This window comes from Thermobia domestica, chromosome 13, assembly GCF_964235325.1.
Source record: "Thermobia domestica chromosome 13, izTheDome1.hap1.1, whole genome shotgun sequence".
Lineage (NCBI taxonomy): Eukaryota > Metazoa > Arthropoda > Insecta > Zygentoma > Lepismatidae > Thermobia > Thermobia domestica.
This window is the reverse complement of record NC_137466.1, coordinates 178,578,202-178,595,769: the sequence shown is the minus strand read 5'-3', so window position 1 is coordinate 178,595,769 and position 17,568 is coordinate 178,578,202. Positions and strand designations below refer to the sequence as shown.

Below are 17,568 nucleotides of genomic sequence, written 5' to 3'. Positions count from 1 at the left end.
ATAATCTGTGACACCTCTTTGTAGAATGTAAACAGCTGAATTGCAGTGATCAGAAAACCAAAAGTATATCAGTGCAGAAAACTGTCTTACATGAGAGAAGAGTAGATCGAAGTGTTGTATTATCTTCGTATAAGTAGGCCTACTTACCCATACCTGGTAGAATGCTTGTAATTGCAGAAGCATTGATATGCAAGTATATATAAAAGAAAAAGTGCACACCAATTGATGGATTTCAGTGACATTTGATTACTTGAATAAGTAATGCATACATTGATCACATGAGGAGTTACGTAATTTAGACTTTACTGTTTCTGATTAATACCGGACAACGAATTAGGAAAGAAAGCCAGCAAGTCAGAGGTAAAACTTCATAATTTTAGGACAGCTTAAATGTAAGAGGCGCACAATTTAGAAAATTTATAATTGAAATCAAACTACTATTTTGAAAAAATATCTGTGTAGTGCCGCTAATCCTGTGCTAAAATTACATAGAAAAGCTGTTTGATGAGTTCAGACAGTAGAAATTAAAAGTATGTGGGTCCTAATAAAAGAATACAAGTAGCATTAGTAAGAAAGGTAATATTTAAGGGTTACTGATTACGAATAGGGTACATGAAAGATGAGTTTATTAGGTACTATCTTCCACCGGCGGAATATTTCTGCAAATGTGCAAAAGCTGTATTTTATGTTTACGAGTGTTTTAACCATTATAAATACTATAGGAACTCGTATTACTACGAATATTGTACAACACAAGTCACCCTATATAGGTTAGTAAAGGCTAGATTGTTTGCTTTCTGTACCAAAGTTTAATAATCTAATAGCACCGCTGAGCGAGCGTGAGCGAGTGAAGGCGAGCCAGAACCCCGCAGGGCATGTTGTTTTCTGTCTTTATTACAGCTAAATGGGAAAGGGGATCTGTGTTCTAGTACCTTGCAAAAATCACTTTTCGCCAACATCGCTTGCGCGATATCCGCCATCGCTGACGCGCCAAATCGCGGGCTCACTAGCTTCGCCCTGCCGTGACTTGGTTGCATTCGTGCTTTTTATCGGCCACCTAACACATGCTACCGTTTTTTTTTTTTTTTTTTTTTTTTGCACTGCTTTCGTTGCACATGGCTGGATGCTGTATTTATACGCAATAAATCGGATATTGTGCACATCTTTTAGAAGACAGAAGGATATCAATGAAAGAACTATAATTTTTCAACAGTTATTTGAAGTGCCCCTAAACTTGATCTCCACGCTAAATGGTAGTGTCCAAGTTGCTTATTCATGCAAGTGGCAAGCTTGTACAAAAGGGCATACAAGGTGTTGGAATTTGCATGTTGAAAATAGCCCAGTATAAAAACGGAAAGTCTTTATCGGTAATTGAAAAGTTTCTTTACAAAGAAATAGTGATGTTTGAGGCGCTCATTTATAGAGTTGGAAAATTTGTAATTACAGTAATAGACTGGAAATTAAATACGTGGTGGAGATGTGACTGCCATATAACCTTCGTAAGGGAAGCATTATATAAGCAGTATGTATCAGCAACTTAAAGGTACTAATTCAGCCATTCAAGCAATTGCGATGTTTTCACACGTCATGAGATGTAAAGCACAGAGAATTTGAAGTGTGAGAACGTAGTTGTTCTCATTTTACTTTTTATGAGAACAGCTACTTTTTACTTTTCTCTTTTCAGTTATAAGTAACGAGATTTTATACACTTTTAACTAAAATTGAAATGGACTAAGAGAGGCAGCATATAGATTTAAATACGTACTGTGGGATCGCGAGCAGGTGAGGAAAGCAACGACTTAAGTGGTGAAAAATTAGTTTAAAGTTGATTGACTTTAAACAGGTAATAATTTGTGCTATGCTCTTTACTTTCATCCCTCAGAATTGTACACTTCGGTCATTAAAACTGGGAATGTTTTAAAAAGTCCAAAGAGTTGAACCGAGATCCTTATGTCCCTCTGATTTCCTACAAAGGTATGTTTTCCTTTCACCCTGTTACAGAGCAGCATGTGTATTTTCTAATAGAAGTAAACCATCTGGACATTGCCTCGAAGTAAATATTCATGTAAGATGTAGAAAACAATCATAAAATATGACAAAAAAGAAGATAAAAGTCAAAAATTGCATACTACATGACATCAGATTCAATCTTGTGGAAAATACACCATCAAGAGATTACTAACAGAAATAAACGGAGGTTAATAGCCATGCACTCTTGGTCTAGTGTATTGCGTAACGTATTCGCATACCAATTTTCATTTTTAACATGTGTTCACATTCTGCTTATACGAGATGTTTTTCGTAAAGACTTCGGCAAGGCGCCTCAAGACGGTTAATATTTGTTCGGTCCTCGGTCTCGCACCTTATATTTCAACCTGTGCTTCCGTTCTTCGCACGGAAGAATGTTAATGGCATTTTTCTTTGCGAAAAATTTAAATCCCATTTCCCATTATCATACGCACTTCAAAGTGTAATGATAAAACCCCACGACGGCTCAAGTGCTAACTGTATTCAAAAATTCTCGTTTCCCAGTGATGATGAGACTGACATCCTCGATGCCATTTTATATGTTGAGAAAAGATCCCTCAATGTTGAGAGAAATTACCTCCTCACAACACTTTTCTCCTTAATATCGGAATATGCGAAAATGTGTGGCGGAATTTCGAGGCGCTATGGCATATGGCCGCTTGTTTTGAATAGGGAGTTGTATATATCAAGTTTCATATTCCTAACATGTCTGTAATCTTAAGGGATTTTATAGATATGCCCATCCTTAACAATTTCAACCGCAGGGTTTGCCCAAGTGGGTCCTGGATTTTGTCGGGTTGGACCTACCTGGGTTTTTGAGCTTTTTGTTAGTATATTATTAGTACAGCTAAGGTGCTCACATTGAAAGTGATTTTTATCAGATTTTGGACTTTTCTTGGGCGAGTTAGATGCTTTCACGTTAAGGGATACAATATTCAACATAAGACCTTTATAAAATTCTGAATACATACACTGAATAAAAAGAACCTTCGATATAATAAGTAAAAGGCTAATAGTCACCGCAAGAAACAAATCTCATTACTAGGAAGTACTTTCGAAGAACATCATCATCATCGTCAGCCTAGGCACACTTCAAAAAGGATTTAAACTATAAAAATGGAATTTGGGTAAACTTTACAAGACACGCTCCAGCTGCGCATCGATAAGTAGGACCCTTTTAAAAAGTATAGTAAAGTAGGGTAGGGTAGAGTAGAGTAAGATAAAAATAAGTAGGGTAGGGGTTAGGAACGGGTTAAACTAACTAACTAACTAACTCTATGGCCTATGGAACCCGAAGGTTCAGTGCCGCGTTCACAAAAGCTCTCCACTGACTTCTATCCTTAGTTAATTGCATCCAGTTTCTACTTTGTATTCCAATCTCTGCGAGATCCATCTTAATATTGTCCTCCCATCTGCGCCTAGGTCTTCCTAATGGTCGTTTTCCTATGGGTCTACCAGTCAAGACTTTGAAAGCGTTTCTACTTTCTTCCATTCTAGCTACATGACCTGCCCACCTAAGCCTCCTAGACTTGACGACCCTAACAATGTTGGGTAAACCGTATAAACTATGTAGTTCCTCGTTATGAAGCTTCCGCCATTCCCCATTCTCGTTCCTCTTGGGTCCGAATATTCTTCTCAGGATCCTGTTCTCAAATACTTTCAGTCTATGTTCTTCCCTCAGAGTAAGCGACCATGTTTCACAACCATACAGAACTACAGGCATGATTATCGTTTTATATATTTTAAGCTTCAAATTCCTCGACAGAATTCGCGACGACTAGAGATTTTCAACCGAATAGTAACACGAATTCCCTGCTTTTAGTCGACATTTAATTTCTTCGTGAATATGATTTTCGTCTGTTAATATTGATCCTAAATATTTGAAAGTATCCACTTTATCAAAAGTATTATTTAATATTTTAACGCCTCCACAATTTGCCGTATTACGGTCCCGACGCACTTCCATGTATTTAGTTTTCTCTGCATTTACTTCTAAACCCATGTCCCTGCAAGCGTTTAATAAGATCTCTGCATTTATTTCTACTGTTCTCCTATCATCCCCTATTAAATTTACATCATCAGCATATGCCATAACCTGGTGAATGCCGTTCAACTCTAGGCCCTGGTTGCTATCTTTGATTTTCCTTATAGCGTATTCCAGCACAAAGTTAAATAATAATGGCGACAACGCATCTCCCTGTTTCAGGCCATTTTCGACGTGGAAGCTCGTGGACAAAAATTTTCCTACCCGGACTTTACTTTGGGATTCACTTAAACATGTCTTAATTAATCTAATTAGCTTTCTCGGTATTCCAAGTTCTGTAAGAACGTTGTATAATGTTTCTCTCCTAACCGAGTCGTAAGCCTTTCTAAAATCAATAAATAGTTGATGTACCGGGATATTGTATTCCCACTTGTTTTCGAGTATTTGGCGAATGGTAAATATTTGGTCGATAGTTGATCGATTTCGTCTAAATCCGCACTGATAATCTCCAATAATTTCGTCTGCGTATGGGGTCAATCTTGCTAACAGAATATTTGAAAGGATTTTATAGGATGTTGACAGAAGAGAAATGCCTCGATAATTATTACAGTCAGTTTTGTCGCCTTTCTTGTGAATTGGAACAATGATTGATTCTTTCCACTCTTGTGGCAATTCTTCCTTGTTCCAGATAAGGAGAATGAGTTTGTGTATCTTGTTCCACAATTTTTCGCCTCCAGCTAAAATTAACTCAGCCGGAATTTCATCTACACCCGGAGATTTGTGTTTATAGCGGCTTCCACTTCTATTCGATTGGGTTCTGGAATATACGGTTCTGCGGTGTGTATCTCCTTTTCTCCACGCACATTAGTTTTTGGCTGCGTGTTCAGCAAATCGTCAAAGAAATCTTTCCATCTATTTAAGAGGCTATCCGTATCGGTGAGAACTGTTCCGTCAGATTTCTTTAATATATAAGCACGAGGTTGATAGCCTTTCTTAAATTCGCTGATCCCCTTATACATGTCCCGAATATTTTTATTTTTACTATTATCTTCAAGTTCCTTAATTTTAGCTTTCAAAAAATCCCGTTTCTTTGTTCTAAAAGTTTTGGAAGTTTCCCGCCTGGTATCTGCGAAATTTTGTGTAGTTGTTTCATTCGGATTTTGTAGCCACCGTCAACGTTAGCTTAAGGTTAAGTAACTTTTGATCCATTTTCATAAAATTATTAGTGTGTAATTTCTCGTTTCTGTGTGAGTATACCTGCTGGAGCGGGCGTTGTAAAGGTAACCCAAGAATTTTAAAAATGTGCGAAGTAAAAATCTTATTGTCACTAGAATTAACATATGCCTAATTGTAGTGAGAAGAAGATTTTTACTTCGCTCATTTTAAAAATTCTTTTTATGGTTTAAATCCTTTTTGGAGTGTGCCTAGGCTGACGATGAAGATTATGTTCTCCGAAAGTACTTCCTGGAGATAAGGTTTGTTTCTTGCGGTGACTATTAGCCTTTTACTTATTATTTCTAATCATTATCACCGCTCGCAATATAATGATAAAAAGATCCTTACCTTAGCTGTGATAATTATAAAACAAATTAATGTATGAATTGTGCTTATAACCTATTTGAAGAAAAATATGCAATTTTATATTTTGGAAAATACTTTTCGTGAATAGTGTGCTCGCCGACTCGGCGATGCCGAGGGACGTTATCTCTGATACGTTTGACTCGTTTAAGGCAGGTACTACCAGTAAATATGTAGTGCATTCGTAAAACTATTACCATTATTTTCGATTACCTTTGATGGTAACACAAGTATTCTTCAGTAAAATTTGGTTTTCCAACAACAGTTTAGTCCAGTTATTTGTCGCTACTCTTCGAATCAGCATTCTATACAATCAACACCAGCAATTGCGTAAAAAATCGTGTCAAATTTAAGAAGCTTACAGAGTTCCGAAAATTACGTAATGCTTACTATTTCAAGTGCCCAATTCAAAATTCCATACTAGTCGAGGTTTCGATGTAGTGTACAGTAAAGAAAGCTGCATTTTCGAAGAAAGAAAAGAAAAACGTCGTGAAAGAAGTACTTGGGAAATTCTCCAATTCAGCCCACAAAGCATCGGAAGTAAATACTTCAACAATAAAACTATTTATTTTACGCGGGAAGATATTTAATTTCATTTAAGACATTTTGAAACATTTACTACATAAAATATGAATTATATCTGTTAATTGTTTTAAATTAATTTTCTGGAAAGACCAGAAAATTAATTTTCTGGTAATTGCAACACGGGCGTCGTAAGCGGGGGTCGGAGGGACGCGTCTACCCCAGATTTTAGTCAAATGTACTTAAAGAAAATACGACAACTTTGTATATATAACTTTTGTCGGAAAGAGGATTTTGATTTTGATCCCCCCCGCGGCTTTAAAAAGCTACGACGCCAGTGCTTGCAACAAGTGCTCGGGATATTCCCGCAATTGAACGTACAAAGTATCGGAAGTGAACTTCAACAGTAAAACATTTATTTTATAAAACATGAATTATGTGTTTGTTTTAAACCAATATATTTGATGTTTATATTTGGTGAACGTTACTGAGGCTCCTGGGATCAGGGCCGTGCCGTGGAAAATCAGCGCCTGGAGTAAGAGTATACGACGGCGCCCCCATACATATATTTCAAGCAGTTTTTCCTATCTTTTCTCCTTCTTTCTCCCGAATTTTTCGGTGCCCGGGGCCGTCGCCCCGCTCGCCCCCCCCCCCCTTACACGGCACGGCTCTGTCTGAGATTATTCGATCTACATTTGTTCGTTCGTCTGCCTGTACTACATATACTACAGGCTACCACTTTCCGTCTTTTAAGTTTAAATTTTCAGGATACAAGCACGAGACACGCTAAATTTCCTGTATAGATTTTCGCGGCATATCAACGTAAAATTTCAAAATGCGGCCATTTTTTCAAAGTGACTGGTATCCACGCTACAAAGCGCAATTTTCGGTCTTTTACGTTGAAATTTTCAGAGTAGAAGCACGAGACACACTAAATTAGGTGCATATATTTTGGCGGCGATTAGATGTAAACTTTCAAAATGGCGGCCCTTTTTTCAAAACAGCAGTGAATGGAAAATTGTTGCAAGTTGTGACAAAGATAATCTTGAAATATAAATCACATTTTAACACTTTTACACCAAAGACATTGAAATATTTCGAAAAAAAAAAAACGAAAATACCCGAAAAAAACATATGGGCTTTTTAAAAAACCTGGGTTTTTCAAACCCTGTTGAACCGCCACCCCTTTTTTTCATTCTAAGGAAACCTCAAAAACGGTGAAACATGTTTTTAATTAAACCTAAATTTCAATTTTCGTGTCTCTAACAAAGAATTTCGAAATATGGGCATCTTATTACAACAATTGTAACTCCTATCCCTTTTTGTTTCCACTTTTTTTCTTTTTTGTTTCCTTAAATGAAAATTCTAAATATCAAATTTCATGTCTCTAATTCTAAAGGATTTCGAGATATGGCCATCCTGATGTAACCCCACCCTTTTCTTCCGTTTTAAGAGAAATTTTAACAAAATGTTAAACACATGTCTAATTACTTTAAATGGAAAATCCATTACCAAATTTTATGTTTCTGTCCTTCAGAGTTTCCGAGTTATCGACATTTTACTATAATGATTCCCCTCTCCTCCAGTTTCCAAAAATCCTTTTTTAGTGGTAACGTGCATCATAAATCCTATGGACTCTCAAGTTTCCTCCTCAAGTATTTAGATTTTAGCAGTTTGCCCTGCGACTTGATCAGTTAGTCACTTACTTACTCAAGACTTCTTTTAGAACATACATATTTCAAAATTGTAATTGTCTCTAACGTTTATTCCTACGCAAGAAATGAAAATGAAATGAAATCTTTGAGTTTTACGTCCCACGGTTATGCCGGTTAGGCTAAAGGAGGCGGTGATTATGAGAGATGAGTGAAATGGTGGAATGAAGAAAGTGGGAGGAAACGGGAGAACCCCGAGAAAACCCACGAGCACGGTGTTTGTCCACCACAAAGTTCACTTGGCGGGAGCTGGGATCGAACCCGGGACCCCAAGCACCAGAGGTGAACGCTCTACCACTGAGCCACCGCGCCCCCTATTCCTACGCAAGAGATCGATGTTTGATTCCCGACAGGAGCTCATGTGTTTCGGGTCCCACGTTAAGCACTAAGTCCAGGCCTAATCTAGGAACGCTAAACAACAATACAGCACAGTTTAATGTTTAATCTTAAACAGATAGCAATATGGAGATATGTTTATCCTAAACACTCATTCTTTAGTACATCGCGCAAGAGGTATCACTGTGGAAGAAAGTAAATGATCAGCAAATTATATTAATACTAACAGAAATAGCCGTTCTGTGTACGGAAGGAATAGAATGTAATAAATATAAAGTCGGAAATTTGAATGTTGTTGAAAATATCCTCCTTTACCCTCTTCGGGTTTAGAAGTTTCGAAAATGCTTAATCACGTATTTTTAATGAAAAGATTGTGTACCGAAGAGCAACCCCTCAACTTTAACAAATCCCAACATTTGCCACTTTCTGAATAAATAAATAAATAAAAAGACGAATTTGGATACTTTAGAAATATTCCCCTTTTCTTCCTTGCAAACGGAGTTTATATACCGAATTTTACACCTCCAACTTGAGTTTTCTGAATAAAGAAACAAAATTTGGATAGTGTAGAAATGATCTTTCCACCCTTGCGGACAGAACTTCTTCAAACCCTGACACACATATTTCCTGATGTTCAGTTGAGTGTTTATTCATTTCCATCTTAAACGAACTCTTACATTTCAGTACTTTCTAAATAAAGATATACAGACGTGTTCAAATTATTAGACGCAACATTCAGTTTCTGAATATTTTACTGTTCTTACAATATTACGTGAGAAAATACGTTCGAACTTAGTACAAATTACTACTTTGTAACTCTGTCCTAATTTCTAGTGGGTGTGACATATGCTTTTCAATATCAATAAAACAAATGCGTACGTAACATTCAAATATAATTACTATAAAGCATGTATATCCAAATTGGAAACAAAAAATGAAATGGAATACCTACAAGAAAATTATCTCTCACACAAAGGTTATTATTTCTTCTGAAATCCCTGATTCTTTATTAAGTCTTTTATCCTTTGTGGCATCCTATGTATGAGTTTAGCACATTTTGCCTTTAATTCAGCATCGTGATACCACAAATTGTTCATCTCCTTGATCAATTGATGCTTGGTTGTAATATGCTTCTTCTGTAGCTTTTCTTTCATGAAGCTCCAAAAGTTTTCAATCGGGTTCATATCTGGACTAGTGCCTGGCCACGGAAGAACACTAATTTCGTTATCCTTGAAGAATTTTGTCGCAGCTTTGGCCCGGTGGCATCGGGCTCCATCATGCATAAAGATAAATTGTACGTCATCAAACCAGAGTGCAGTTTGGGAAAGCAGTTTTTGTTGAAGAACTTGTATGTATTGGTCGTGCTTTATTGTCCTCTCTAGTATATACAGCCTTCCAGGTCCGAAGACAGAGATCACACCCCAGACCATGACTGAAGTAGGTTGCTTGGTTGCTTCACGCTTTATTAAAGACATTCCAACTTGAATTCCTCTCAGGTCAACATCACACATATTGTGAACATTTATCACACACAAAGATACATGTTTCATCACTGAAACACACTATTATCAAATCGTTAGCAGTCCAATATTCTAGGCCTCGTGCCCATTCGAGGCGCTTCTTTGCCGTGATTGGAGTAGACTAATTAATGTTTTCTTTCTTTAACGTGTGTTTTTATTCCCTCGGCACAAACAATCTTTCGAACACTTTCAGGCCAAATGTCTGCGCCATACTCAGCCATTTTTATGCTTAAGTCTATTAGAAGTTGCACATCCGTTTCCCAGACCCAATCTTTTTAGTTTTCTGATACCTCTTACCGACAGCTTTGGTTTTCGCCCATACTTCCCAACTCTATCTTGGCTCTTGTTCATTTCAACAGTGATTCTACTCAGATTTTTGTTCTATTCCAACTCTACTAGCAATGTATTGATGTGTATATCTTATTTCCACCAGAAGTATTTCGCTGACTTCCATTTTACGCGGGGAAAGGTCTTTTGCTTTTTCCATTATGCTGCAATTACAAGACCACACAGAATAAAAGATTGACACACGAAACACGTCACGATCATTTTAAACTGGCCCATTCGCTTTGAACGCTTTGAATGTCGTTAACTTCTTATGACAGCAACCACAACACTTCAGACTGTAACTTGTTGATACGAACCACAATTGTTATCTAGAACTGAAACACCACTTTCAAAATCCCTCCCCCCCTCCCTTCTCACTAATACCATCTGCTGTTCAACGATGATATCACCACTTCAACTGTACAGTAAACAAATAAAGGATCCTATATTGGTGGTTTAACCATTAAATTAAATGTTCTAGAACTCTGAAATTAGGACTCCCACATCAATTTTGCATTTTTTGAGCGTGAGTCTAATAATTTGAACACGTTTGTGTATAACAAGATCCATTTCCTCTTACGAGCGAATTTTCGAAAATGCGTATTTCCTTGCTTTCAATGAAGAGTCTACATGCCCAATTTCATATCTCAAATTCAAGAATTCGTGAGATATTCAATTCAGGTAGAAAATTTGCCGCCGCACTTAAGCCCTTAGATGATACAGGTTTCAATATTTTTTGTTCTTATGATATCTCTTGATTTCGTAATAAAAGGAGTATGAAAATATGTATGCTCAAAGTATATTTCATAGTTGTGATATATTTTACAATAATTTGACACAACAGTGCAATAACTTTAAAATCTCCGCAAACATGCCGTCTGTACACTTATGTCCAAAATGATTGTCGCATATCTATAACTGTTTTTTTGTAAAAATATAATTTGATAATGATTTTGCAGGGTACTTTTAATACTAATACTATGTGTATAATCGGGAAATGTATATTTGTGGTAAATTTCAGGAAAAAAATATATAAATATGAAAATTAGAATGAGTAAAACAAAATGTTGCTAAATGAACAATAGAGTTTTAATTTCGTTTTATTGTTATTATTTACTGCACTTTTGACATGAAATTTGCCACATACATATCTTTGCCGATTATACACATAATAACATTATAAGAAATACCGGGCGAGTTCGTTATCAAATTATATTCCTACAAAACATATTTATAGACATGCGACAATAATTTTGGACATGAGTGTACCTTGCTTAATACTAGTTTCATGTTTTCGTAAGATTCATTTATGTTATTAGCATAGCTTATGGGAATTTATGGATACAGATTTCCAATATGAAGTAGAGTTGCTTTCATACTAGTTTTAGAAGAATCTATCAAGAGTCGCCATTCGCCTGGATTGTGTTCATGTCCCATGGAATGCAACAATGAGTTCACAAAAAATCAGATTGTCCGATTGGGAGAAAAAATCTTCGAATTCCGTTTGCCTTTGCCAGAAAGTACACATCCTGATGTCTGTATCCAAAGTATTCTAATCTTTCAGTCTTGATGTCAAAACTCAGCCTGCTTTTTGGACAGATCAATATCACGTACCAGATCATTTAATTCCTATTGGCTGATAAGTTGAGGTTCGTTGTTTTCTTGAAAACTGGGATTTTTTCTTTCTTTATCATCTGATAACATGTTACATACACTTACATCCATTTCTTTGTCTTAAGTTCCTTTTATCAGGTACTACTGGAACGGGAAGTCCTTCACTGTGGAGCACTGCGCGTATTGCTGATGAAATATTGGGATAGACAACAGTATTTCTTGTCTTAACTGTTCTTCCTGCAATCTTAGTCATACAGAAGTAAGAGTCTGTAGAATGGTCGCGTGGTTCTCTCAACGCCATGGGCATTGCGAATTTCATATAACGCTTTCCTTTCAACCACCCAGTCAACATGGACATACATGAAGCAAGCAGACATGTGGCGCCCACGGAGTGTCCTAGTCGCCTATCTTGCAACCAAAATATAGCTCATAATCTTTTCTTATAAGCTGGATTATTTTACGTCTTTGAGACAAAATGTTATGTCACCGCAAATATAACAAAAGTTACGTGGATCATTCACACACTCTCGAGGCATAGCTGTAAGAAGTGCTCACTGACACACACTAAAACGTTCACTGAAAAGTACATGTGTTTTAAGAAAACACGGTTTTGGATGCAAGGAACAACACACTTCATAGATTCACTCACAATACAGTCAACAAAATGTCACTCACTTTTATAAAAATTAACACACCAAGAATCAGGAGAGATTTTCAAAAGCTGCGTAACAATGAATTACGAATCACTTACTGTAAAAGGTCTTCTATGCTCTGTTTTAGCATATCAAATATTGTGTTTATCTATCAAGATATAGTAAAGTTATGTTACTGCGATAAACTGTGGGTAAAAACAGTTTTCATATATTCTTTGTTTGGTCTGCCATTTGCTGGGAACTTGTAGCGTTGTGTTAAACTTCAGTTTCTAACATATAAACGAAAAAAAAAAAAGAAAAAAAAAAGCCCGATGGGAAACATCTGCTGACAGATTTGAATTCGGCATATCAAAACCTATTAGAAACAGTTATCAATGCGCCTGTAACGAAAACACTGTTGTCAAGTGTAATTATAGTTGAAATTTACAAAGAATTGCAGAAAATCTAGTTATCATTTTTTACACTTAAGCCCTTTCTTCTTTTACCTTGAAGATTTATTCTCACACGAATCTCACTGACTTTGAGAATTGTGAAGTTTATAAAGATACGCTGAAAGACGGTAATTGACTTTTCACCAAAAACTTCTTAAAATGGCGTGTGGAAAACAAATTTATGTTCAAGTTGTTGATCCGTGCGTATTTTATTTATTTGAGTTCAAGCAGATTTTGTACTAATTGCACGAAGATGATTTCAGTAAAATGTGACCATAACTCGTAAAGCCATATCTTTTGTTTATGGTGTTTTAAGGAGTCTGGTGTGACGGGTTACCGATGAAAGTATGAGAGAATATCGACGTGATATAACGGTTATTCGTTTTTAACCAGATGCTGAAGTAAGAATATTTTCAGGCAAGTATTTAGAATGAATGACTCCCCTTCCTCTCCTGGTGCAATCATTTATATTACGCCCTCTCTTCCCTCAGCGAAACTTCAGTGTCGCTACTCGTTTACAGGCTATCAGCAATAAATTGTGGAATTATTTTCTTCAGTTTTAAACTTACTGAAAGATTTCAAAACTTAACTGAATATACAACACACAAAACAAATGTGCAAGTTAAAAATATTATGGTAAACGCAGGAAATAATCACTAAAGTTTAATAGTTCCTGTAAAATTATCAGAAACCTCCAATATAATCATACAAAATGTATGGTAAAAACACACACAAAAAAATCATTCGAGTTTAATAGATCGTTAAAAAATATATCACAAAACCCTCCAATTTAGTCCGCCAAAAATACAGTATATGGTAGAAACAGTACAATTTATAATAATTTTACGAAAGTTACTTTATTCTCATATTTGAATTTACGAATATATTTATAACTTCCTCGAAATCCAGGCTAACTGTGATGTCTAATTTTACAGGAAGTACTCCGAGGTGTCGCAGTCGTAAATGGCTCCGAGGTTTCTTTGTTACATCATAAATTTGATCAGCTTCTAGTTCGGTTATATTTGAGAGAAGTGAAGATATTAAATTACAGTGCTTGTAAAAATTGAACCTTGTCTGAATTTGTATTATCTTAAAATATTCCTTTTTCCATATCCCGTTGTCATCTTTGAGTCTGATCCTGTTTCTTCGTCAGGACTTTCTGCTTTCGCTTCTGACTCAGATAATGAAATCTCAACAGATATAGATGATTGAACTGATTCCAGACTTATATTCTTAGTAAGTTTCGTTGCACTGAATTCCCGTAAATGGAGAAAGAAGTCTAAAGTTCAGTTTAAAACATAATAAAAAGGTTATACTTTTTAACAGCAGTGGAAATGTCTTTAAAAAAAAAAAAATCCCTTGCCAAACTGCTACGTAACTCTATACTTACATTATGAATTATTCTTCTAAGAAGATCCCCAGCATATCATCTCATTCACTCTTTTCAATTTCTGAGCTCCTCCGTGGCTAAGCGGTTAGCGTACGCGCCTTTGGCGTGGGAGACCCGGGTTCGATTCCCGGCTGGAGCTCATGTGGTTCGGATTCCACGTTAATCAGTAGGTCCACGTCTCATATAGCCTCGCTGCTGAAAGGGACGCTAAACTAAAATCAACTCAACTCTTTTCAATTTCTGAATGCAGAAAACTGCTTTCTAATTTGCATTTAAGCATCCTCAGTTGCACACCATCCATTTGTTGACAGACTTCCAAAATCAAAAAAATGATCCAGTGTTCCATTTCTCTGTAGAATCTGCATCTGACTCCGAAATGGACGTTCTTTTGCAGTCGGCCGTGTGGTGGCCATGTTTTTTGTCGTTATATATGTACTTATCTCAAGGTGAAGTGGTGCACTAATAGTAACGTACTATGTTAATACCAGAATACTGATGTAATGTGAGTTTCATAATGATAAAAGCAATAAAAAATTATCTTTTTACTTCTAGTTGTAATTTGCCGCCCTGTTCAGATGCACATGCCTAAATACGATCCTAAATATTTTATTCACTTATTTAATGAATATCGTGTAGCGTCTACAAGTAAATATGGTGTGTGTATATATAATTTTATTTCTTTTTCAGCTATAACATGGCAAGAAGAAAGCCTCCCAAGACCTTACAAGAAACTTGTCATTTCTTCATATTGAAGTACCTCCATCAACAAGTATGCCTATGGCTGAGAACTTTGAAGAGACCGAATAAGGGCGAAACATTAATTGAGCTTATTGAACCAGTGCGTATTTTTTTAGTGGATAATCTAACGCGGAACGTGTCTAATGATTTGATGAAGGCTGCTTGTTTATATTTTAAGAAAAACAAATTGAAACTTGGTGATATAGTTACTCTTGCAATTTTGTTTAATAATGGGACTGAAGAACTAATTTTAGACGCTGTCTATAGCAAAAGACGTAAGTGGACATTAGCGGAAGAGATGGTAATGTTAGATAGTATGAAGAACTCCCAGCATTTGACACATTTGATCATTCCTGCGAAGTGTACAGATCAAGTTCTTAAAATTCTTGGACAAACTGCAAAAAATCTCAAGCATCTGGATGCAACTTTTTCAAAAATAACAGATAGAGGATTGTATGCACTATGTGGGATTAAACCTGTAACTGATGATGCAGATTCCGATCAAACATCCGAAGAGGAAAACATTAGTGTTGAAGTATCAGTGCAGGCAAATGTATTCTTTATTGGGGAATACAAGTACGTCAAAGTAAATGATGGGTGCTCTTGTTTGAAAGTGATTGACTTGTTTTACACACAGAGAATTCCAAATGTAAGAGAAGGCGTCACTGTACAAGGAGTAACAACACTTCTTGTTTGCCTTCCTTCCTTGAATGTTGTTAATTACGAACATTTAGGAGAGGTATTAGAGGACTATAACAATTTGCTTGAGAGTGGCACTCAATTTATTTCCGAATTAAACTTGATAAAGCATAACGATTTGTATCCAACCTCATCTTCCATAAACGCTGCCATATCTCTGTGTCCAAACGTTGAAAAGTTAGAATTGTGGACAATGGAACTTCAGGAACACGAAACAATTTCTTTCGTATCCAAGTTCGAAAAGCTGACCCATTTGTACCTTATGTTCTATAACTTTACAGATGAACTAAAATCCTCTCTTGTGCATTGCGGAATGAAGCTGCAGAACCTCGGTCTTGTTAATTTTGAACAAATTAAGCATTCAGATGTAGTACTAGTTAAAAATTCGTGTCCGAACTTGAGAGTTCTTGAATTGGACGGAATGTGTTTCGTAAATGATGAAGATTTTCTTAATGATAAGTCACATAATCTGGTAGAACTGAAACAGTTTACTTTGGGGGGTCCAATACGTAATGAGAGAATAATTAATTATTTATTAAGAAACTGTTCTCAGATCGAAGTGATTGTTATTAAGCTTTATGATTCGCCTGTGTTTTTTGATGATGATAGTGTACTTAGATTAACACAGCAAGACTTTCCGTGCCTGAAAGGAATGTTCATTGAAAGCCAGTGGATCACTGAGGCATCGTTGCATCATATAATTAAGAACTGTCCTAACATTACGGACATCGGCATATACGGTGAGTGGAATATTCAGAAACGAGAGGTAGAGAATTTTAGGGAAGTTTTAGCTGCCCAGAATATAGATGTCACTGTTCACTTGTTGTATGCGGGAGAAGACGACGATTACTTCGAATGACCCAGTGTTTGGTTAGAGTAATTTATTTGTAAAAAAGTAGTAAGGAATAACCGATCATGATTTTCTGTAATTTTCTTGTTAACCCAGGCAGTTGTGATAACAACATCAATTATTTAATGAATCTGAGGTGAAGATAAACTATATACATTATACGATACAGAAATTACAAATTGAAATAAAACAACATAATGAGCAGCTTTTTACAGCATGGTAGTAAAATACGCGTATGTTGAGCAATTATAGAACTCAGAAGCTCAATGTAAAAGATTGTAAAGTACACTGTATATAGAAGAAAAATGTATAGATCCACAGTATTATAAAATACGGGTAGGAGCAGCTTTCAGTCATATTATTGTATTTAATAAATTCACCGAAACAGTCGAGGTGTTTTTTTTTAATCCTTCAAAGTCATTGATTTGGTTACTCGGGCAGTTTTTAGTACAACAATGCAGTTTTTCCAGTTTGAGATTGACAATGTATTAAATACGTTTGATGTTTCATTAAATGATTTGCATTCGATTTTGGTTTACCGTCCCGTTCAGCAGCCGACTACACGAGGGTGTTGGGAAAATCATGTCTATGGGGCTAACAAGAAAACCAATGAGCGGAGAAAAAAAAACGTTATTTTTCAATGGAATCACCTAGTTCTACATATCGTCTCCATTTGTTCCAAGTGACTCAATGCCTTCTACATAAAAAGATTTCTCCTTGGACTCAAATAACTGAATCACAGCACCCACTACCTGCTTGTCGCTTGAAAATCGCTGGCCCCTGAGGTATTTTTTCAAATTACGAAACAGATACTAATCACTTAGGAATAGGTCAGGACTGTAGGATGGGTGGAAAAGTTGAGTCATTCCCTGTTCTGTGATAGGGAATAGTCATTTGCTTCATCCTGCGCAAGTTGGGATGTGTGTCCAGACGCATTGTCATGAAGAAGCAAAATTCGACGATTTGTACCTCCGTGTTTATTCTGAACTGCCCGGCGTAAATCTTCAAGTGTTTTTAAGTAGTTCCTGTGATCGTATTTCCCCTTGGTGTAGCTTGAAGCAAAAGAATTCTTTTCCTGTTCCAGAAAACTATTACGATATCCTTGCCAGGCGATTTCTTTGCCCTGAATTTTTTTGGAGTTGGTGACCCCTGATGCTTCCACTGTATGGACTCTTGTTTAGATTCT

The 17,568-nt window shown here is 36.3% G+C and overlaps 1 protein-coding gene across 1 annotated transcript; it reads left to right on the top strand.

Annotated features, from left to right (window-relative positions):
* Positions 1-40: 40 nt before the first annotated feature.
* Positions 41-16,772, top strand: LOC145668809 (uncharacterized). Its single transcript, XM_081736979.1, has 2 exons — positions 41-360; positions 14,783-16,772. The coding sequence occupies exon 2, from the start codon at positions 14,790-14,792 to the stop codon at positions 16,389-16,391; it is 1,602 nt and encodes a 533-aa protein (XP_081593105.1). The 5' UTR covers positions 41-360; positions 14,783-14,789; the 3' UTR covers positions 16,392-16,772.
* Positions 16,773-17,568: the final 796 nt, after the last annotated feature.

Excerpts from the sequence above, each read along its gene's own strand:
- LOC145668809 (XM_081736979.1), top strand. The coding sequence starts at position 14,790 with ATGGCAAGAAGAAAGCCTCCCAAGACCTTACAAGAAACTTGTCATTTC.